Source organism: Poecile atricapillus, chromosome 7 (genome assembly GCF_030490865.1).
Source record: "Poecile atricapillus isolate bPoeAtr1 chromosome 7, bPoeAtr1.hap1, whole genome shotgun sequence".
NCBI lineage: Eukaryota > Metazoa > Chordata > Aves > Passeriformes > Paridae > Poecile > Poecile atricapillus.
The window spans coordinates 13,133,439-13,158,757 of record NC_081255.1 but is presented as its reverse complement, the minus strand read 5'-3'; the positions used below and the strand labels follow the sequence as shown (position 1 = coordinate 13,158,757).

Here is a 25,319-nt window from a genome sequence, read left to right as displayed (position 1 = left end):
TGGAAAAAATATGTTGCAATTAACCAACATTGCATAAGTGGTTTTATCAAAAATAGAGCATGAAATATAAACGTTGTCTGATACCGACATTCTCCTAGCATTTTGTCATAGATATTATGGTCTTAATGAAAGGTTTTATTTGTGCTAGAGTATTAATTTTTTAAGGGTCAAATGTTGCAGGAGGGGATTTCAAATGGAAAGTTCCAGTTAATATCCAGCAGCAACCTGAATTGCGCCTCTACCTTCTTCATTTTTTTACATCAAACTTCGAATCTAAAACCAAGATCAAAATACATACAAGCTGATGAATATTAAATTGAGTGAAATAGCCTCAATGCTGGATTTTTTCAAAGCTATTCAGCATTACAGCTTGTAATTTTAACCCATGCTACCTGTAATGTTTCTTACAATTGTGTTCCTCAACGTATCTTCCCCCTTACTTAGCATGAACTAATTTTACTGCTCACAGGTATTTCCAACAGCACAAAAATTCCCTTACCACAGTCATACCAAAAAACAGTAGCAACAAAACAGCATCAAAATCAGTTTAACTGAGGCAGATACATGAAATATAATCTTCAGACAACAGCAAAGTCAGAAGATTTGGAAAGGTAGAAGTTCTGGGAAATAAGAGAGATGTCAACAGGAGAAAGATGTGAGAAAGTTGAAGGAAGGAGAACAAGGCACTAGAGGATGAGGAAAAATACAATTCAAAAGACTTAATGTAGTCAGCTTCTGAAGGGGTTTGAGAGTACAGAAACATCACCTCAAAAAGTAGAAAATAAGGTATGGAAACTAAAACCAAACCTGTAAAGCAAAAGAAACATAAAATGAGAACAAAAAAAGTAAGCGTTCCCTCCATGGTAATTTGTCAAAAAAAAAAAAAAAAAAAAAAAAAAAAAAAAGAGAGATGTTCCATATTTTCCACCAAAAGGAACAAAAATATCAACTTAGAAACTTTGCAAGCTGCCTTAACACTGTTAGCTCTTTGCTGTGACTGAGGTACCTGTAGCAGGCAGAGCACACACAATGGAGATTTTGTGAGGTGTCTGGATGATACACTCTAGATTTATATTGAGTTTTTTGATGCTTTAAATTTCCGCTGTTCAAGATAATACAGACATTAAAACCACTCTCATCCAATTCTTTTACATTGTAGCCTATGGAGAAATGCCCTTAAGACCTGCATACAACAAATAGTAACTAGTGATTTTATATTAAGATGAAGGTCTAGTTGTTAGTCAAAATTAAGTGTTACATATATAACAAAAAGGCCAGGCTACTGCTGGACAAGTTTAAGCTTTCAGTGGATTTTTGATTATTGATGTACTTCAGTTTCCCACTGTCTGTGACACTCAGAACAAGCACCACATCGTCTCCATCTTCAGGACAGCTCCTACAACAATTCATTAAGATCCAACAGAGCAGGCAAGGAAAATGGCTTCTGACAGGATTCTATGCCTTGCTAGTTCAGGGCTCCTCTGTCTATAAGAAGCTGTAGAGAAAGAAGAAAGCTTTACCTTTTTTCCCTTATGACTTTAGTCTGCCATGTGAACTAAGATGGATCAGTTTAAAGCCATCATGCATTCTTTCCTACCAGCCAAACAGCTTTGAAACCAATGTACAAAGTCACAACATTTGCTTGAGAACACTGACTTTACTTTTAATGTTTTGCATTACACTCTCAAACAAATTTATAACTGAATTCTCCTTCATAGCCAGAGTTCTACACTTGCAAACAAGAAGCAGTGGTTATTCTGGTACCATACCTACCAAAGCAACCAATTTCACTGCCTGAGCAAACTGTTTTCAACGTGCATACAAAGAGCAGAACAAGAGTTAACGTTAGTAAATTTCAATAACAAGCTTCATCGTTTTCATCATATTAGAAGACTCTAATATTAAAAAGAAAATCAGGATAGTGTGTGACTCCCTTCTGAAGAGAATAGAGGGCCCCATATGTTGACCAGACCCATCCCACAGGGAGGTCTGTACCTCCCTGGGGCCCAGGTACCAAGTATCACTGAGGGACTTACTGGGCTGATTCACTGCTGATTCTTACTCACTGCTGACAATCCAGGCTGGCAGTGATGAGATTGAAAAGAGGAGTGTCAGAGCAATTAGAAGGGACTTTAGGGCATTGGGTCAAGCGGTTGATAGGGCAGAAGCACAGGTGGTGTTCTGCTCAGTCTCTTTGGTGGCAGAGAAAAACGATGGAAGGAATAGCAGAGCCCACATTATCAACAAGTGGCTCAAGGGTTGGTGTCATCAGTGGAATTTTGTGTTCTTTGATCATGGGGCAACTTTTTCAGCACCTGGCCTGCTGGAACTGGATGGACTCCATGTCTCTGTTAAGGGCAGAAGGACTTTACTTCATGAACTGGCAGAACTCATTGAGAGGGCTTTAAACTAGGATTGAAGGGGGAGAGGGATGCAGCTGGGCTGTCTGGAAGCAGGCCCAAGTGTGGTAAGCCTGAGTTAGGGGTGAAATCAGCAGCCATTAACCAAAGTTAACCAAGTAGCCAATAACCAAACCAGCTGAGGTACACATACACTAACACACACAGCATGGGAAACAAACAAGAAGAGCTGGAGGCCATGGTGTAACAGCAGAGCTATGGTGTAGTTGCCATCACAGAAACATGGCAGGACGACTCACATAGCTGGAGCACTGCATTGGATGCCTACAAGCTCTTCAGAAGAGACAGGAAAGGGAGAAGAGGTGGCCCTTTATATTTGGGAGGCTTTTGATGCCATGGGTATTAGAACTAGTAATGATGAATGGCTGTGGGTAAGAATTAAGGGGGAGGCCAACAAAGACATCCTACTAGGAGTCTGTTATCATTCACCCAACCAGGAAGAGGAGGTGGACAATTTATTCTATAAACAGCTGGAGAATGTTTCAGGATAACCAGTCCTTGTGCTTTTAGGAAACTTTAACCTACCAGATATCTGCTGGGAACTTAATACAGCAGAAAAGAGGCAGTCCAGGAAGTTTTTAAAGTGTGTGGAAGACAACTTTTTTGTCACAGCTGGTAAGTGAACCCACCAGGGGAGGGAGGGGCTACGTTAGATCTGTTGTTTACAAATAGAGATGGGCAGGTGGGAGATGTGGTGGTTGGAGGCCACTTGGGGCACAGTGATCATGAAATTATAGAGTTCTTGATATTTGGTGAAATCAGGAGGAACATCAATAAGACTTTTACAATGCCCAAGTCAGTTTTTGGGTCAGCCCAGAGCTGTGCATTGGCACAAGACTCTTGCTGGTTTTTATGTAGCATTTACTCTGCCAAGATCTTGATCGGCTTCTGGAGTTTATAATCCAGGCTTCTAAAAAGTGCTATTGCTCAAATATTTTTTACTGCCTTGATTTTTCTATGACATGAGCCTCTTTTTTCTGCATTCAAACACCCCAAGTAGTTTTCAGTCACATTTGTGAGTAGTGATTTGGTAAGAAATAGAAAGATAAACCCTCCTCTCAATGTTCTTTAGTTCAGTTTTAAATGAGGAATCACTTAACTTCATCTTGGAATTTGATAAATTAACTCTGAGACAATTCAGGAAAAGTAAATCTGGTACTGGCCCACATTTCTGATTTCATCCCAGCAGCTCATATATGCATATACTGATCAATATGCATTACAGAGCAATACATGAAGCACAGACATTTACATGAATAATCTTGCCTAAACACTTGTCTATTGCCTTACAAACTGACTACTGCCTAATGTCAACTTTCTTCAAGAAAATATGGTTCTAAATAAAATACACAGCTTGGTTAAAACCTCCTTTTGACAGTTGCCAAAAAAATGACAGTATCTTACAGCATGTAAACCCTAAAATAATTTTATTGAACAATTTGTGTCAAAATTTTAAGTTCCTTCCCACAACTTCATCTTTGAAGTGGTGAGGGGTTTTTTCCACCTAGACAAAGGAAATAGAACTTCATCAGAATATCAGTGCTAAGAATTCTTTTCTCCTTTTGAGTTTTGGTGGTGCAAGACAACATCAAAGACTGTTCTCATTATACAGTGAGAACATACAAAAATATGCTCTGAATAAGATGCAAGAGGAAGCCAATGAAACCAAATTGAATATTTTTTCTTTAGAGGAGAAAAATGAAGGAAGAGACTCTCATATTCAAGTTCCAGAGAATTGCAGGAATTTCAATAGAGCCCTAGTTCTCCTCTGATGAGTAGGGGGTACTTATCTGCTACACAGAAAAATCTGGAGATGCATTTCAATAAGCACAGGAATAATAGGACCAGTCTTCTAGCAAAATCAAGAGACAAAACAAAACTCCAGAAACAAACCTGACATGCATAAATGGAAAAGGCCCAAGAAGCACTGCAGGAATGGGGACATACACCAGACTGCAGGGCAGAGTGGTGAGAAAGGCAAAGCATGCGGGCAGCAAAGAAGATAAGGCAATGATGAAGAGTAAATAGTAAGTAACCACAGAAAATTAGTTTAAACATTAAGTGATGAAAGCCTAAGTAGGAATGATCAGACAGATTGCATTCTTTGGATGCAGGCAAGGGTGAGCACGGGGCAGCACCAAGAGGCAAGCGTGTAAAAAGGAAACCAGCAGTTCTGCTGCCCAGAGCCTGTGGTCAGAGCACTCTGCTACTTGCTATGGTTATGGCTTTGCTAACCTGAACTCTGAAAGTGGCACCTTTTTCTAGTATTCAGCAGACTGTTCAAGACACAGGTGCATTAGCCACTTCCACAAGAGCAACAGATGTAAGGAATTACCTAAAATCCCCACAATTTGAATAGAAACACTCGCATGCACTCCCATTTAACTCTGTATCCAGAATCAGCATGGTTAATCTAATTAATAATACGCATAAAAGTAAGATTTTAAATCAGTTTGGTTGCAATTCCTACAGATTTCAAATTCATGCCACCCAGTTGTGGGTGTCAAATCTTCATTAAAAAAAAAAAAAAAGCAAACCAAAGAAAATGTAAATGCCAATTACTTTGTAAAAGTTCAAAAATCAAAGTACATGTTGTGCTCAAGTTCCTAGTATTCAAGTTCTCTCACTAAGTTTTGGCTAGATGCTTACTAGATATAGGAAAATTACTCTCTTTCCTATGGTCTGAAAAGAGATTCATTCATATTCCAATTTGCTTAATTTTATACAGAAATGTCTGTAGAAAGAGAGACAGTACTGAGAATTTTATATCAGCTATCTGGTCTAGAATCCACTTTTTCCATGACAAAACAACATGATAAAATATGTTAGCAATATTAATATAAATTAAAAGATTTATCCTAATTTAAAGCAACTTTGTATTCATTTGGCCAGGAAAAACCTGTTTCTTTTCTAATATGGTGTGATCATGCTTTTAAAAAACATTTTTTTGCCACAAAATATGCAACTGAGAAAAAACATCTTATATCCAGCCTCCAAATTAGCATTAAAAAAAATGTAGACCTCACCACTTTGAAAATGGTATGATGATATTTCTAATCAGGTGGTTTAAGAACTTTCATTAACTTCACTGAGTTAATTGAACTTCAAGATTCCTAATGAAGCTTGTTTACCAACATCCAGATTGTTTCTCAAAGATCATAGACTCTGTCCAACCACTACTTAAGGTACTCTGTTGGTCTCAGCTTTCCTTTTAGTTAGCTGAAAAACTCTAAGGGAGGTCCTCCCCAAATCAAAACACTAAAACTCAGCCTCAGAATAAATGCAGAACTACATCACTCAACAATATTCAGTAGAGCAAATAAGCTCTAGGAGAGGCTGCCATATATACAAGTGCTTAAATCTCAATAGATGTTTATGTGTATATATGTATTTATAGTAGTTTTCAAACAAGCTGGTGGTAACCAAAACATACAATAAAATCATAAGAAATTGCAACAGTCAAATAAATATTCTGAAAAATGTGCTCAGCTGTTCTTGGCTAGCCACTTGTTTCAAACAGCTATTAATTTATTATTTATTATCTAAGTGAAGAGAGCATTTAGAAGAAAACTTGAAGGTAAAATAGATATTAATAAATTAGGTCTTACTTCTTGTTCTGCTGCTTTTGAAGGCATGAATACATGGCATGGGATCATTCCACTGCAAGGCAACTACATTTTATCAGGACTTTGATAGTGACAATATTTAAACAAGTCAGCTGTTTGAACAGGGCTGCCACAAGCTTAGCATTGTGTCCCTTCCTCATGCCATGTTTTATTCTCCAAGGCTTCTGTCACCTCCCAGTTAGCTCCCCAAGCCCAGACACAAGTCCCAAGGTATATTCAGGTACAGCAGTCAGAGGGCACACAGCTGGGGCTATGCCTCATACCACTCAGGAAGATCATTCTATTTCTGTCTAGCACTAGGGGAAGAAAAAGCTATGTTATGCTCTACTGAGTCACTATGCAATCAACAGCATCTCTTTAAACTGTGCTCTGAGTTTTGGACAACAGTGAAGGCTGAATGGAAATCAGTGTAAAACTCCCCAACCCACTGGTGACCTACATTCAATTTTTTGCTCTACTCTCCTTCAAGGACACAGGCAGCAAACCCTCCCTCAAGTAATCTATGTATTTTGGTTAAAAAATGGATTACATAGTACACTGAATTATGCAGCTCCTATCAATTAGCCACTGCAAGAAACACGCATTATGTGCTTCCACAATGTCACTGATGGAGTTTTCCTCAAATTAGTTCTACTTTGAAAACACTTTAAACCTTCAGCAACTTAAAGCTGACTTGGGGAATAAATTTTACTTATGTGAACTAGCCCTCAGTTGGCTTTTCCAAAGTAATTCTGTGAAGTGTTCCTTACATGTTCCCAGAACAAAATGGGATCCAGCTGAAGACGTAAATGCAACCTACTCAAACTTTTCCTAGGAAGATAGTCTTTGTGATAAAATCAAATACAATGTAAGCTTTTCAGATTTATAGATAAATACATTGCAGTACATTCATCTGACATATTTTTCCATTACCCACCTATTCAAGTATCCATGCTTTTCAAAGGCATGTGCAGCTGACATGTATTCATAACACAATTATTGTGTAAGAATTAAGAACCAGAGAACACAATTCTTGATTAGCAAACACTTTTCTAGCCCTGTCACCACCTCTAACACAGTTTGCAAACACTTCTCATTAATTCATTCCTATTTCCTTTCTATTAAATACTCAAATGGTGTTTCCTGCTGCAAACCATTTACTGCAGCTTTCACTTTCTACTGAAGTTGGACAGAAAAAGCAGTGAATTAATTTACAAGCAATCTAACTAGCAGAGCATGTTTCAGGTTAAACAACCTCTGAGCTTCTGATACTTACAAAGAAACAAGCAGCAGCTATTGGACTTTTCACTCAAGTACACTCCTGCTTTCCACAGACCTCCCAGGCATACAGAGCTCAAGGGGGAACTCTGCAGACTGAGAAGAGAAATCATGGCCTGCCTGGCTTTCCCCCAGCATAGGAACTCCTCCCAGATGTGGCCCAGGATGTCAGTAGCAGCTTCTCTTGGAGAATGCTCCACATGCCTAACTCTTCAGAGGAAATCACAACACTGCCTAGGTGATGGTTTAAACCACATCACCCAATTTGTGCCTCTGGGGCAGAGTTCAAGAGCAGCCCAATCACTCTGGTGGAGCTTTAGCACAGACACACTTCAGTCATGTTTTAAACTCATGATATAGAGGAGATGAGGGAAGAAAGGGAGAGGGGAGGGTTAGGAGGCATCTTTCAGTACTTCAGATCATTCCAATGGAAAAAAAAAAAAGGGAGGTAAAATAAAACTTAGCAATTATACTTAGTAAATCTAACTTTTTCCTACTAGAATGGAGCAACAACAAAAATAAAATTTATTCTTTTATAACAATGCATTATAATATATCGAGCCAATAAAACACCTGTTGTCATCATTAACACATACAACAAAAGACATTTGGCAAGAAACATGAGGACTGAAATATTTCAAGCTGTTCAGTTCTCAACACCATTTTTACTTGTTTGTGCTTCTTTGTCTCCTTATCTTTGATTTTTATCAAGATACAGTTAGCTAAGATTGAAAGTGAACTGCAGGAAGCAGTACGAAAAACAGGTAAGAGTGCAAAACTGTATTCTAGGTAATTCATAGTGCTGCTTGGGTCAGCCTCTTGCTCAGACAGAAGGACAAGCACAGAGGAACCACACTGAACATTAGGAAAGAACAGTTTACCAGCACCATAGTAATTAAGCTAAGCTTGATGTAATCAAAGCCCTTCAAGAATAAACAAATAAGAAACTGAATACCTTTTATTTAGGTCCTGCACAACATCATTTCCCATTTTAAATGAGACATCCACTTTGCTACTTTTGAATAAGCATCCTACTGTAGCTTGAACATGACCTTCTTATTTCAAGACAGACAAAAACATATTTCCTACCCTTCTTTGGCAGTGAACAATTTCACTGTCACAGAAAAAAAGCATACACACAAACCTCTTCAAAGTTGAGATGAACTTCATGTGCAAATCACTCATTTATTACCTTCTGGTTTTATCTGTAGTTTATACTATTGTTATTTAGACCAGTATTTGTAAATTCAGGAAGTCTGGGTTTAAAAGTCAGTTTTACCATCACCTTCTGGTTACTGAAATGCTTGTATTATAAGCATTGCAAGGAATTAATCAGGTTTAAAAACATTCGTGTAAACAAATGTGTGAGAAGATATGTCTTAGAACCTGTTAAAGCTATTCATTCTTCAACTCCCCTCTTCCTCAAAAACTTCTCTCACCTCAAAAGAAAATGTACACTACCAGAATTCGGTGTTATGAGTTCGGCATCCCCAGGACAGGTCAATCCAACACAGATAACATTCAGAAAAGATCATCTTAGGAACAAAGAAACGAGCACAGAAACTCAACTTTATTTTCTCATATTAACTGTTTCTTGTTAACCTTGGCTTTCTAACTGATAACATTTCCTGAACAGCTGAACACATTATAGAACAGAAATATCCCAAGCACTCCCTTGGATGAGAATTTTTCATTAATGATCAGGTATTTGTGGTGCATTCAACACTTCATTATGCAGTCAAACCCAAACATTATCATTACTCCTCTCATCAGTTGGAAGCAAACATCACAACTTGAAAAGTTATGACAGACCTGTAAGAAATTAATAAAATTTTGAAAGACCAGTGACGTGATAGTCCACTAGTATTCTAGAATAGAAACATGCAAGACCATAATCCTGAAATATTCAGGCGTAAATACATATGCTGATGCAGAAGCTATAAGCTCTTGCTAAGGCTTTTAGATTTATTGAAGTTATAGACCTAGAAATTTGTGTATGAATCCTTGGCAATGACCACTGCAACAAAGCGCAACAGTTAAGGACACTAAATTTATCTAGTATTGCTAATGGTTTCCCTGGTGTTGGGGATTAGGTGTCCTTTTTGTTCCTTCTCACCTATAGAATTTTTTACCCATTAGTTGCAAGGAAACCTGACTGCGGGTACTTGCTGGGTGCTTGAGAAGACAGAGTTTGGCTGGGCCCAGGGGGGAAGGGGGGCAGGGGCAATTGGGGGCTGGCTGGTTGCTTGGCCTTATGATCAGGACACACTCAGAGCTGTTGTTGCTTGGAGAAAGGAATTCACTATAACCCAGATGGATCTTTTTCTTCGTTGGTGGCCTGTCACCCCCTGTCCTGCCGGGACGTGTGGCAGTGCCAGGCACCGCCGCGGAGCTGCTGATCCACCTCAGCCACCAGCCCAGGATCTCAGCTCATCCCTGCTGATCCACCTCAGCCACCGGCCCAGGATCTCAGCTCATCCCTGCTGTTCCAGCTGAGTGTTCCTCAGAGCCCTGCAGGAGCACCGGGACTGACTGCCCGAGGGGTTTGTGAATCAAAGCCTCTCCTCCATCCCTTCCTGTCTCGGCCGAGAAGGCTGTCACGGGGTCCCTGGTTCTGTTTTGTTGTTAATGCTGTAGTTATTGTTGTTTGGGTGCCTCGTTATACATACTAGTAAAGAACTGTTATTCCTATCCCCCAATCTTTGCCTGATTTCAAAATTAAAATAATTCAGAGGGAGGACATTTACATTTTTGATTCCAAATGAGGCTCCTGCCCCCCCCGCCCTTAGCAGACACTTGTCTTCCGTACAGAGAGACCTGGTAACACCACGGCAAGCCATTTCTGCAAGGTTTCAGAGATGTTTCAAAAAGGTGGCTCATGGGCTATACCATTACTCACCCCACTTCTTCACCCACCTCAACACTTTGCCCAAGACTATGATTTATGTTCTTTGGGGCTGGAAGTGATTTTTTTACCATTTAAAGGATGCTTTTAGGGAGTTTTTGCTTTTGTTTTGTTTTTTTTTGCTTTTACTAAGTGCTTGACTTTTATGTATTTCTACACAAATAGCAGTCATAACTAACAAACAAGGTCCCTACATGCCAAGCATTTCAGCAGTTTTGCAACAGGCTATTATTTTCTTGATCATTTTGTCCAAAACACCTCCACAGAGAAGAAAGTTGAAACCTGTCCATTTCTTCTGTTTTTTTCATTCCTCCACACCAGAAATGCATCTTGAAGAAGTTCAAGTGTCATCCATCCCAAAAAGTCCATCTCACTGAAATGCTACTCCTGAAAGCAATTTTACAGCTAGTTTCTTGAGCAACCCATCAAGCTTTTTTTTTGTTGTATATTTTACAACTAAAAGAGATCAGAAAATGAAAATACAGAGCTCTGCTTTTAATGATAAGCTTGTTTTTATCAGTTCAATCTCTTTCTTCATTTTAATATTTTTACAGAAATGTACTATAATGTTTTGGCATGTTCCCAAATGTTCTGCAGTTTTAATATAACTTTATGAGTGAAGAGTGATCATATTTTGCTCTATTATCCCACTGATTAAATTCAGCTAGCAAAATGTGAAACAACTGTAGATAATCTCAACTGTTTCAGTTTTATTGAAGAGTTTTTTAGATACTTTTCCTCCTCTGTTTTCCCGGAAGGGTATATAATTTCTTATAATAACAGTTGCTTTTTGTTGTGTTGATTTCAGTGTGCATATCTCATGCACATCTGTCCAATCTTCCTGGAATCTGCATCATTGCTCAGATTTCCTTTGCAGTAAGAGAGTGACGAAAATGATCACCAGCTACATGAGTTGAGTGCCACTCAATATTTTCACAGCAGTTGCTTGGTTTTATATAAAGCAGCCTTTTAAGTGTCACCAGAGTGAGCTACACTAGACATTATATGCTTTTAAACAATTAGGTACTTATTTCATTGGTGGCACTTGATATTTGATCTCCTTGTTTGTCTTTTTAAAATCACAATTGAACATTGTACTTTATTCCTAGATATCTAACGCAGGGGTTGCTACATTCCTATTAAGTCAGTCCTATCATAAAAACACTCCATGCTCAGCTACACATTCTGTAGGAAATTTAAAAGCAGAGCACACAGAAGGTGTTTTGCTGACACTTTCCGGACACCATTTCCTGCCCACAGGACCCCAAACACAGCTCTGAGGCCACGGAGCATCTGTTGACATGGACATCAAAACTAACCCTCAGATTACCACTTTTGCAATGCATTAGTTACAAAGTTCCTTCAGAGAACTGGGATAGCAAGGATTTGTTGTGGCACACCAAGCAACAAAGGCTGCTGTTGAGGGAGTGCACAGGGCTCGGAGCTGAAAGAACAAGTACCAACAGCATTTGCTTATTCTGGCACACAGGTAGAAAGGAAGAACCTAACAACCCTGCGGTAGTGAAAAATGACTCTCCAGCATGGAATTCATAATGAAAACACTGTCTGGCACCTCCAGTGTGTGGGAGAGCACTTCATGCTCTGTCAGGAACTTAATGCAGCAACAATGAAATTCACTGATAGAAAGGATAGAAAGGTGAATGAGCGGGAATGGGTGAATACCGTATAACTCCAAGAAAATCAAGCTATATTCCTGTGTCATGGAGGCCCTCATTTTTCAAGCAGTCATAAATAAGGAACTGTGCTGTTATATTTGAAACAGGAGTCTCATCTTGTAACAGCTAATAACAATAGCCATACAGAATGTACACATTAAACACACATGAGGTTACCTGATTACCCTTCTTAACCTGTTTTTTAGCTATTTACATGTTGCTACTTCAGCTTCACTTCTGATTCCTATCCACTCCACATACACCTTTTTTTTTCCTCTAATCACTGAAAGATCAAAGTCCCTGCAAAGTGGAGCACAAAGTTCAAGCCAAATTTTCATACATTATGTCAAAGCATTTGGAAACAGCTCATTTTCCTCCAACTATTAAGTGCAAGTTTCACCATTACAACATTTTGTAACCAGTATTTCACAAGGCTGTTAAAAGTCTTACCTTCTACAATGCCCTGGGTTTGTCTGCCATGTTCTTTAAAGAGTTGAAAAATACCAGAATATTTCAAAAAATACAATTGCAGGTCTCTCACCTTACTTTGCCCCTTCAGCCTTACTTCCCTGAGGGCATATTGCTCATTTACAGCTGACACATTTCTCTTGTTCCCTACACTAGCATGTTCAAACAGTCGCTGAAGTTGGTCATACTAAACAAAACATCCCATCTTAAGATGACAAATTAGATAGTAATTTCTTTATAAATTAAATGCAAACATTTAAAAGTAACAGGTAAGGTTTACAGAGCCACCTCAGCAACACTTTATTTATATCTCACTAATTAGTACTTGCCAGCTTCTGACATCTGAAGACAGCTTCTAGTACACTCAACTGCATAAAAGGCTGTAGATAATGCACACACTCATCATGTCGCCTCTCTGAGGAAAAGTTTGGAAAACAGTTTTTGAATCATATTCCCCTTTTTGTTTGCACCTGTAATCATTTTAAGATCATTCATATTTTGTGCACATTTAGAGAGAGCAGTTCAAAGAATTCTTTTCAAAATGGCCAGGTGACTTGGTTGCAGTAGCAGGAAAAATCTGCAGCACTATTTTTTTGGCCTTTTGCATACATACAACTTCTGTTCAAGGAAGCTGGAGATATATAGCTGTATTGCAGTTGTTATTCACGGGAAAATATAATGCAGGGGAAAGCTGAAAAGCAAAGAACAACTTGAAAAACACTTTCCTATTCTCACCACTGTTACTAAAAATCAGAATTTCCAAAGTACATTATCAGATACGCAATTGAAATCTCATGCCACTTCGAGATCTTTTCTGACAACTGCACAAACAACACTCGTAAAGGCACACAAAATAACTTAGCATACATTTTCTTTACTTGTAATGTTATTAATTTTAACACAGTTGCCATTTTTCATTCCATTTCCATAGATGGCCTGAAGTTCACAGCCCCTTTCAGAAGCTCACTACATGCTCCTTTGCCCAGGCTATAAAACAAACAGCTCAGCCCTTCTGAACACTGCTTATGCCAAGCTCCACTTGTGCGTGGCAAGCTTCCACACAAGCATCCAGTGAGAACAGCTGAGCAGCAGAGCCATCAGGCACCTAAAAGCTGCCCAACACAACCACTGCAAGGGCTGCACAGCCCTGTTTAACTCAGCATCTCCACCTCTGCACAAGCAGCTGCATCCCACACAGCCATGCCTCTCAAATTTGTCACTGCATTTTCACCTCATAGCTTTCCAAGAAAGGTGACCTAGACTTGGATGCACTAAAACTGGAAAACCAGTGCCAAGAATAATTAGTCTATTTGTGCTATATGGCAGCCACAGACAGTAAAAAAATCCATGTCTCTACGTTCAAATTGACTTTGGGAGGAGAAATTAAATACTAAGTATCATGGATAGAATACAGGGGTTTTTTAACCTGTATTAAAGTTATTCTACTTACATAAAATCATATTCTGAAATAAATTTTATTAAAATTACATATCAAGGGTACCAGAAGGATTTCTGGGTTAAATTCACTATTAATTCAGAAATTGTTTTTGCTGGGTATTCAATGATACAGCAAGAATAATTTTCACTGTAAATTCTTTCTTTAAAATTAGACTGTATGAAAACAGGATGTCTTTACGTGGCACAAAATGAGAACCTTTCAGCAAGTAATTACAACATCCAATATGAAAAGAAATTCCTTAGGCATAGGCATCAAAGATTTGAATCAAACATTGAAATAGCTGACTTAAATACCTTAAATAGGACAATGCTAGTGCACACAAAAAAATAAAACCCAACTATTTTAAATTCCACTGCTACTTATGCAATCAAAACAAAAACAAATCTCATTTTTAATGAGCCAAAATTGTACGAAGGACCATACCTTAACAAAAGCTTTGTCTTAATATGATTTATGAGGACAAGATGTTCAGCAAAACTGAAGAACAGGTAGAAGAATTACCAGGTTATCTAATTTAATGCTCGAAGAACTTAAAATCAGACAAAAGACTGAGAAAAATAATTAGATATTTTGGTAAATGATAATCACTGAGCTATTTCAAACAGTCATACTCCAGCCCTGATTTATTCTTGTACTCTTACATCATCTTTACCTCTATGACTACTTACAAAAAGAACAGTGCATAAGAATCATATAGTAAAATTATGATCTCTTTAAAAAAGCAGTAATGCTTAAGATATACTAAATTTGAATAAGTAACTATTTTTAGTGCTACTTCAGGTAATTTTTAGACATTTTCCTGTGAAATTAGGGTAATGATACTATGACTCAAAAGCAGAAACTGAAGTTGAACTAAACACATGTCGGCAATGACAGATCAAATAGGTATGTAGGAGGCTGAACAACAGACTGGAAAAAGCTTTACACGTAGAATAAGTAGACTTACAGAATATACTGTAAATATACTGTGTAAATTAAAATAGTCACATTAACTTATCATAGCTGTGTCTGAGCTTTACAGCAGATTAGGAAAACAACTAACTGTCAAGAAATAATTTATTATTATAAATATAATAATTATATATTTATAATTATAACATTATAAATATATTTATTAAATTATCTGGGTGAATTTCAAGCACCTGAGACTAAAGAAACATGTTCTGTGCCACATGGGCTCACAATGTACAGGCCCAGGCTTTCTGAATCCACATGACTTATGCCCAAGTGATTTCACCACACAGCACTCACCCACAGTTTGTTATCTTCTTCCACTTCATTTCCCTTTAACTCAGCATCTTCCAAATCATTTATCTTGGCTTTTCACATGCTCAGAACTTTCCTGTCAAGTATTTTTCTCTGCTCATTACTAGCCCCTCCAATACAGACCTACTTTTTCTGCTTTCTTAATTCTTTCCCACTATTTTTTCATAATGGATGCTCATCCATTAGTCACAACTTCTATACCACAGCTACCAGAAAAGACTTCTATGTGCAAGCAGTAGAACACAGGTGTTACTTGGGATATAATCAAGAGCATCCTTACCTTTCCAAAATCTCTCACATCAAACAAATCAAATGCTTCAAAAAGTTCACTTTTCTTCATTCCAAATATTTCACAACATGCCGAAAGAAAAGTCCTTATATTCTTCAAGCAGAGAAACTAAGGGAAAGAAAATAGAAATGGTAAGTGTCAAATTTTTAAATTACCAATATATGTGCTCACTTTGGTCACAAACACACCATATAATTCACCAATACAATTATTTGTAAATCAGTACTTCTACTATGCCATGATCCTCCGCTGGTCCTAATTCAGCCATAAACATTCTCTTCAGACTCAAAAGTGTTAACCAAATTCTAAGTAGACACTTTGTGAACTATTTTTCTTTTTTTACATAAACAAAAAGACGTGACAATATGCTACAAGATACATAATAGTCTTAAGACACACTTACTTTTCAGCTCCCTACAAACAGCACAGAACAAAACAAGTTACTTTTAAAAACTTATATTAATATGTGAAAGTTATTGTTCATATATAAATCAACCATTTAATCTGTTAAATTCTAGTTTGAATGTATAATGAATGCATGTGCACTGTTTTCATACACTAAAGACTATATATTCTCAATCTGGCATACAGAAGCAGATGAAGCTTGCAGCGAAGTCATTTAATTTTACCTAGCAGAGATTTAAAGATGCTCAGACCACCTTGATTTCTGTACTGAATCAAAGACTATTTCCCTTTAAGTTACCCACATGCATCAATGATCATCTGAGTCTGAAAAAGAATAAAGCCTCTGCCCCAATGATCTCCTTAAAAGGCTTTTCATGCATTTTCCTGTGGATGATTTTGTTTGCCAGACCTTAACAGCCAAAAGGGAGTAACTGTCAAGAGAGCATTGGTAACTCCAGAGGGATAGCTAAAAGAGGCAATATGCATTCTCAATAACAATTAGCTCTGTGAGGCACTAGCACCTTGTGAGGACACCAGCTTCATAAAGTTGCTCTTGTTGGCTTATGAGCCACAGTTGAAAAGCAAATACAATATTTATAAGTAGCAGCATTTCAAAGGACCTCGCACCATGCTTTGAATATGCATTTTAAAAGTACTGACACAGCAACTCAGTATTACAACAAAGTTCTGCATGTTTTAGTGGATTCATGAGGATCACTCATATTAGTGTGGATTATAGAATTGCTGTATGTTATAACTTCCTGTTTTGATCAAAGCAGTATTTTTGATATTGAGTGTCACCGCCGTACCAATTCAACAGGCAGCTCTACTTCACATCTTATAGAACTTCCCAGTGAGACACAGGAAAAGCAGAGCACCTGACAGAGACCAGATTTACAGCAAGGGCACAAATACAAGAGCACTGATTCGATGAGAGATGCTACAAGAGCAGACAATACCAAAAGATGGTTGTGGACATCAGGGCAGCCAAGAAACTCATCACAAATCATAAAAAGCCATCCCTGTGCAACCCAAAACTTCCAGAAAAGCATCTGTGACTGACCAAGGCCTCATCAACAGTAAGGACTCCCAGGTGTACTGGGTGGACCTGCAGCCTCCACCATTTTCCCCTTTTCCAAAGAGCCTCTGCAGCATGTGCCTCCCAGCTCACAGGGGCAACCATCGCTGGGTGACGCCCTGAGCTGCCCAAGGACAACACTGCATTTATGCCAGACTGCTTTTATGCCAAGTGGAATTTTAAGAATTAATCTAGCTTGCCTAGCCAATGTGGCAAGCTTATCTGGTTTTGCAAAGATTATAATTTTGAAGTCTAAGTTGCAAGGTTAGAAGGTCAACAGATGTTCAACATATGTGCTTCTTTCTCTATCACGTTGGCTGAAGGAATCAGAAAATGAGCTGGTCTTTAAAATCAGCTTTAAAAACAAGATGGCACACACAAAGTTATTGTTTTCTGCTGCATTTTTCCACAGATTTTTTATTATTTTTCTTAAAAGCTATCAATGGCTGCTAGGTTTGTCCAATGCATAATACTGATTCAACTTGAGTACCCATCTATTTACTTAGGTCAAAATTCTCAAAACCACTGACAGATGTGATTCTCACTGGAAAATTCAGCTGCCTTTTTGAAACCTAGGTTTTGAGCTTACATTAGTTAGAGCTGAAGTCTCCCAGTGCAAAGAAAGCTTACAGCTGCATTAAATTGTTTACCTCTAAAGGGAGCAAGAAGTTAAGTCAGAGACAGGAGCTGTCATGGGCCTAAAATCTGACCTAGATTTGCTAAAGAGCATTTTAGTGAGTTGCATTTAGCTTCTTAATATAGATAAAAGAACCATTTAATGGATCAGCAGGTTTTCCACAAACAAGATGTCCTCTCTCTTCTGCAAAATCTCTCCAACTATTCTTAACAGGTATCTCCTACAATAAAAGATAAAGATGGAAGCATTTTTCCAACAAGATTTATTAGTTATTTCAAATTTCTTTAAATTTGGAGACAATCTTCTGATATCAGCCTTTTATTTAAATTATTGTTACTATGAATTATATCCGAGCATATTAGAAAGCATATTACAAGAAATTACAAGCCCTCTTGTTTTTAAGGAAATGTTAGAACACCTACACTCTAAGTAGTAAATTAAATTATTTGGAATATTCTGTCAGTAAAACCAAAGAAGAATGTAATCCCCCATCTTCCTCTGCCCCTCTTTTTTTGTTTTTTAAATACTAATTCATTAACATGTATCATTATGTTAAACAGGTTTGACCTAATTACAATCTAATACTCAATAACCTTATAACACATAACATGTCTTGTAGGCTCTAGAAACCACATGGTAAGCATCTGTCAAATCCACCTGCACTTGAGGTGGAAGCACATCATCACTGAGTGTGTGCCAGGCAGTGCCTTCAGTAGAATAGCTATGCTGACATTACAGTCTAAGCCCCTGCAAGTTCAAAGACAGCTTAGTGAGTTTGAGTTGGCCCTATAATGATTCATTATCCATCAGTTTTCTCCTGTAAAATGAAAATGAAATTCTTATTACTGACTATTAAGCTAACAACAGCAGCTACAAGGATAAAGCTGCAAAACTACTAAAACCAAAAGCATGTTCATATTTAAATGAATTAATTCAGCAGTACAATATATGAAAAAAAGTCTTTAAAAAAACTTGTTATATGCTACTAATGTTTCAGAAAAGTTATTTGATTATATTACCCAGAAAACTTTCAGAATTATCTCCAAAACTTTATAGTGCAATCTTCTAAGTAAACAGTTTTCCTCACTGAAAACAAAGACTTTAATCAGTGTGGTTACTGTATGAAGATGTACAAATTAGTAAGAGAAGCCTCCAAATTAAAGAATAGCATACTGCTAAAACTAGGAAGTTCTATAAAAGACAACCTTCCTCGCTGGCAGTAAGAAAAAGGCACCATCAGTCTGCAGTCTCTCATTAGTAAGTACAGTCCTCAGGATATTTGGAAACCTACTGCATTATTGAGTTTCTTTTTCAAAAGAAAACATTATAGTTCGGCACACCGCAAGGGAGATCATTAGAGCAGCTGGGTACCCAGTTTTCAGAGATCCAAGGAGAGCTTAACCTCACTCAGTCTCCTCCACAGGAAACATTGTCTTTCAGAATAAGAACTGTTTTCTCTTCATTAAAAACTTTTAAAAAAATAAAGTAACAACTAAAAACATTCCCTTGGAGTAGTTAATGATGCAGTTTTTCGCCCCTTTTTAAACTACATGGCTCTATTAGGAGACAGCAGTCCAGAATTCTCAGTACACAGAGCAGCAAAATGCTGCAGTAGGGTAGTGTAAGCCATGAGTACAAAAAAGTTAACACCAGTGAGAAACAACTTCTCTCTTGCTATCTGCAGACATGCCATGAGAGGAGACTATATGCAGCACCAAAGACAGATGGACAGAAATCACAACTCATCCCCATTCTGTGATTCTGTGAATCGGGCTCAGGAGCCTGAAAACACTTTTTAATACTAACAGCTATAGATTATGAAGACATCTCTAAAGCATCCAAATGTTTCATTACTACACATCCATAATGCAGTCATTGTCAGGGCTGCTGAAATGGTATAACTCCTGTGATAAACCACTGTGGTTTTATGGAATAGATTCTAGTGGCCTCTGGTCCATTCTGCACTGAATTTAACTTTGCAAGAGGCACTACCCCAACATTTATTGAAACGACAAGCAAGTTTGAAAAAAAAAAAAGTATGTCTACCACCTTAAAAAAAAAGCAGGTATTGTTTATATAACTGGGATTGTATTTGTCTGAACTTTAAACACAAAGCAGGCAAATCAAATTATACCAGGTTCTGCAGAAATAGTATGCTGGTTTCTCGCACAGTATTTGCCACTTCACACAAAAACATTTATTTGAGAATTTTTCCACACAGAACATGGTTATGTGTGCTGACAGAAATGCACAGAAATACTTTACAAAGGGTACTGAATAGAAATGACTAATTAGATACTAAAAGCACAGGCAGGGCTGAAGCTGCCCACAGGGAAGAAGGATTTCTCTAACCAGACCTTTAATGAAGTGAAAGATGAAATGCAAAAGAAAAAAAAAAAGGGGGGGGGGGGTTGGGCAGGAAATCATATATCCTCTATTCTCACAATCTAAGAGGTATTTCTCGAAAAATATATTTTGGCACTGAAGTACTTCAATGGAACAAAGGTCTGTTTGATACAGACCATAATATTCCATATCTACATGTATCCTTTGTACTAAAAGCACTTCTACAGGCGTTCAGAAACCAACACAAAGACCTCTGAAGATCAAATTGTGCCACAAGACATTTAATGAAATTCCAACATAGCAACACCAGTCAGGCGAGTGAAAACTGAAAGGCCAAGAAATGACAAGTATTCAGGAAAGACAGAGTTCTAATTCACTTTTTTCATTATTTTAATTACCAATAGTGGGAAGGGGGAAAAAAGCTATTTGTATTTGTTTCAACTTCCACCTCCTTTTCATTATGATGATTGAGTCACAAGCACAGCTATTTAGTCACAAGCCTGGGAAGCTGGCAGTTCCCTTGTTTCTGGATCAGACATCCACACTGCATTAACACAAACTAGGAACATACTGAAGCCCAAGTTATCCAAGGCAGTCTAAACAGATGCTAGGCTATAAGGGGTATTAAAACCAGACTGGATCACTGTCACTCATTGCCAGGGAAGGTGGTTTTCCCCCCACGGTGATTCCCTTTTACTGACATGGAATACCCATCCTTTCATCACTGCACTTCACTGGTATGTTGAGTTCCCAGCACCACAGACTTCAGGAGGCTCCCAATAACTGCATAAGGACTGTGGCCAGTTGCTCCTAGAATCATGTAGAAGCTATGACAAAAGAGTAAAAAACATAGAAAAGGAACTCTACTTTAGCCCATTGCCCACTAAATCCACTTTATCTCCTGTGGAAGAAATAAGGCATGTCAATCACAGAAAGTCCTATAGTCTTCCCCTCCTGTTCCTCCTCTAAATGGCAGCACTTTATAAGCTACACAGCTGCAGTTATTTTCCTCTGTCTTGTCTTTAAAAAGTCTTATATGCAAAACCAAAAAGTAATGGCATTTTGCGTTACAGCAAGCATGTTATAGCAAAATAGCCGAGGAAAGGCCAGACTTTCAAAACAAATATATAAAAGAAGCAACGAGAGGAGAAAATTTGGCTTCAATTCACACATCTCAGAAGGTATGATTCCTTTGTTTTTTAATTTGTGAAATACTGATCTTACATGCAAGGAAGCATATTCAGATTTGTGATTATGTGAGAGTTTTCTATTGGTTATATGTGTTCTTAGAAAAGCAGAGTTATACAAGAATAGAAGTCAGAAGAACAGAAGAGCAGACCATTGCCTTAACACTTAAATGTTCTTTCTACATCCTCAGTGTTTACTACAAAACATGAGCTCTTGACCTTTCCTATCTGTTCCTGAAATGATGAGAACAGATTAGCTGAGAATCTCTCATTTTTATTTCCACTCTGTTCCTGAGAATATATGCAAAAAGGAAAATGCTGCACTTATACCTGTTAAGCAAGAGGAGAAATGTGAAAATTTCCATAATGAATTTAACTGGAAGAATTGCTTTTGTACATTTTGTCACCAAGATTGATAAGTGCAAGTTGTTTCAGTGAAAGAAAGCACCAAAACAGAACTTCTCAAAATTTCCTTCAAGAAGTTGATTAATGCCCTGAGGGCTGCAGATTCATGTCTTCTCACTTGTTTCAGTATTTGCTGCAATGACTGTGCTGATAGAAACAGCATAAACTTCATAAAAATGCAGTTCAGATCCTGCTGAGTCCATATTTGAGATCCCAGAACTGGCTACTGTGAACAAACAGCACCATCACTTCTAGTCACCGCGTCAAGATCCTGTCACCATTGCAAAGGTACACAGCAGCAAGACCAAAATCGTGCCTTGAATATAGACACATAGAAGAGAAACAGTAACTAAAGATCCAAGGGTTTCATCAGCTCCTGCACCGTGTGCATGTGCAGCAAACTTCCAGCTGCCATACAATTCTTTCAGCCACATCCAAGAAAGGGAGAAAATCAGGTACTTAGAGTTACAGCAGGTGCTCATATATCCAGAGCTCTTTTCCATAAGCCAGCGCAGACAGTTTCCCAACACATGCCATCTTGACAGAACAATCCCAAAAGGAGGGTTACCAAAATAGGAGCACATTATACTTCTACTAGATGTCACAATTTATTTTTTTTTATTTTTTTTTTTTACTATCTGTATGTTAATTAACACCAGATTACTAGATAATCAGACAAAGCCCCGCTGTGGTACTGACAGAATTGTACAGACAGGGTTAACAATTCAACACAGAAATCATTCCTGGCTCTACACAGATTTCAGCAGCCAAAGTATATTAGATTAGTTCTGCTCTGCCAAAAGGAGTAATTATCACTGTAGGCAGTAAAAAATAGCTGTAAGGATTTGTAAGTGAATGAAGTATGGACCCACTGATGAAGTCTTAATTCAACATCTATTAATGTCTTTTCATAAGCCAGCAAGAGAGAAAAGAGCAATATCAAACTCAGTAATAGCATTTGTAACATTTTTCTTGTTCATATGTGTGCAGCTTTTCTTGGGAAAAAAATCTTTCAAGCCAGAGTCTTACTAAATGAAGGCAAAAGGCCCATTAGGAATTTAAAGACCTAGTCAACACAAGAGAATGAGTGCTCCTATTTTCAATAAGCAAATGGAGGCTACTAGGCAAGTAAGCATCATTTTTTTTCTTACTCTTAGATAAAATCTATTAACTTGCAAATTACATTTAAAAAAGAAACTAACACACACAGGAACACATCATTCCCATCAAAGGAATTAAGTTTTATGTTCTGCATTTGACCTCTTGTTCTGCAAACCACCTCAATAATTCAGAGGATCAATATTTCTAAATCTCTAAGCAGAGGAAACCAGGCAAATGTTAAATACCTCCCCAACTTTGCTCTCAAAAAGCCACAAAGCAGGTACACTAATAAATATGGAAGAGACACCACACTGAGCTCTTTGTAGAGTTGTTTAAGGTTCTGATACCATTACATAACTGAAAAATTTTACTAGGAAATGTCCTATGCAAAGAACAACAGACACTCCTTAATTCATAGGATTAAGGAGCAGCTAGGGAGATCTGTAGTGTTATTACCTTTCCAGACGTGGGCATTCTTTGAAGGCCTGCACAGCACAAAATGCTGTATGAACTATAAAACATATTAAATTCCTCTGAACCACTGCTAACACTGTATGAATATTAATAACAAGTTCTTTATTTGCTCAGTTAATGTAGTAATTAAATATTCATAGGAAAGCTCTTAAAATTCCTAACTGACTACTATTCAATTGTGCCTATTGCATTTTGGCTTGAGTATGAAGTTTTGTTTATGTACGTTTGCTCTTTTCTGTGCTTCAAAGAAAGAAAATTGAAATTGAAACTTGAAAAAAAGCTGAGGAAGCACAAAGGATGCTCCACTTCTATTAATACTGATATGGAGTGAATAGAGGGCAGGGAAAGAAGTTCAGGAATTGTTATGCATTACTGACTCTCTCCTTGGCATTACAGCATTAGTGGAGCAAGTGAGGGCAAAGAAACATTGAAATTCTCTGTGTCCCTGAAGTCAAGTGCTCCCACAAGCCATGAAACTGGCAATACATGGGAATACTTAGACCATTAACCCCCAACTACAGGAATTCCTTAAGTCCTGTCAAGAGGACAGGTGGAAGAATTCAGGAGAGCACCCTGTTGCAAAGGGCAATTTTTAGAGTAGCCCTTTGTTCCCACTAGCAAGACTTAACTAAACCTATTTTGCAGTATCTTGCCAAAAAAACAGCAACTGGAACACAGTATTAAGCATGTAAAGCACAAAGAGATTAGCTAGGGAATTCCTGTGCTTACGTACCTTTTCAAATAAGTAGGCCTATCTGTCTTATATCCCAAGGCTGCACCTCTGAAATGTCTTTCGAGAAAGATCTGAGTGTTTTACAAGCAAATGCAAAAAGAATGAAGGCAAAGGGAACATGGAAAATAGTCCTAAGAACAACATGAACAGGAGGAAGATAGCAACAAGGAAATGAAGAGAGGATGCCAGGAAAAAGAACAGGAAAGGGACAGACACACACTAAAACAAAAGTTTAAAAAAGAAAATCAAAATAGACTAAAAGAGAGATCCAGGAGCAAAGAGCACGGAAACAAAAAAATACCTGACTCATTAATGATTACATTGAGTGAGACATGAAATAAAAGCCAAACACAAGAAAATAATGTGTTAACATTTTGGTGTTAAAATGCTCTAGGCAAAACTGTTTATGAAACTGGCATTTAAAGTAAGACAGTAGACACTGTGCCATAAGGTGTATTTACAATTGTGACATGGAAAACTGCTTCTGTAAACAGCAAAACTGTTAAGGACACTGATTTCCTACTTGGATGTATGGTCATTGGTCCCAACACACACTTTTTAATCATTCACATTTCAACTTTGTTGATTAAATATTAGCACTTGTCAAAGCCTATACCCACCTAAAGGATTTTAGCTTATTGTAGGGCGGGGGAGAATCCTAAAGCCTCCAGCTTAACTGATACATTTAAACTGCAAAAGGAATGGAAAGCCTCAAACTAATTATTTCTCAGCGCTTTTACACTCAGAGGAAACAAAAATTATATTCTCACTGAAACCATGAAAAACCTTACAGTAACAGTATGAAACACAAATCTTCACATCTGTGCAAAAGAGAACACCCAACACATCTGTTCCATATTGTTAGCCTGGCACGCTAAAAAGCTGCTTCCATTGTATCTTGGTTCTACCAAGTCTCTAATGTTAGCGCAATAACATGAGAAAACCTCTTACCTTCCCTATACCTGTACAAGGGAAATTAATTTTGCGGTGAGCCCTATAGGAGCCCTATGAAGGTGTAACAAAAATCTTTCACATAGGCTAAAGGCAGAGAATTCATTGGGGATCCACAGGTGACTTCAGCTCCATTACAGAAACACAATCTCTTTCATTTATTTCTATCCCTCACCTAAAAAGTAAGCACGACTGAATTCAGCATCTGAACTGGATCTCCTTTGTGAATAACTTGTAGCTGTAGTGCCCTGAACACAGGCCCTACAAGCCAGACCGGGACCTTGACTTTGTAATCCCTTTACAAACACCTACGGTGTGGGTTCAAGAGCATTTTTAAGTCAGCATATTCTATCTAACCTGTTCTTTTCTACGCATTTAAAAAATTCTCAAAAGCTGTCAGCACTGAATCCTGCATGGAAATTCAACACAACTGGGGAGGGGGCTGCTGATGACCTACACAGGGTTGTCAGTTCCTGTTAAAGGTGAACCTAGCCAAATAATGCCTATGCTTCTCCATTTCTTACCAGCAGATACAGATCATGTACTAGGCCTTCTATTTCCACAAGGAAGGAACAATATTCTTATTAACAGTCATTAGTGTTAACATGCATGATCCATTAAATACTTTAAATGTTT

At 37.9% G+C, this 25,319-nt stretch overlaps 1 protein-coding gene across 1 annotated transcript in view; it reads right to left on the bottom strand.

Moving 5' to 3' along the window:
- Positions 1 to 25,319, bottom strand: part of VAV3 (vav guanine nucleotide exchange factor 3) — a 150,918-nt gene that overhangs the window by 107,147 nt on the left and 18,452 nt on the right. The window contains exon 2 of the mRNA XM_058843133.1: positions 15,358 to 15,474. Within this exon, the coding sequence (XP_058699116.1) occupies positions 15,358 to 15,474 (117 nt within the window). The remainder of the gene's footprint in view (positions 1 to 15,357; positions 15,475 to 25,319) is intronic.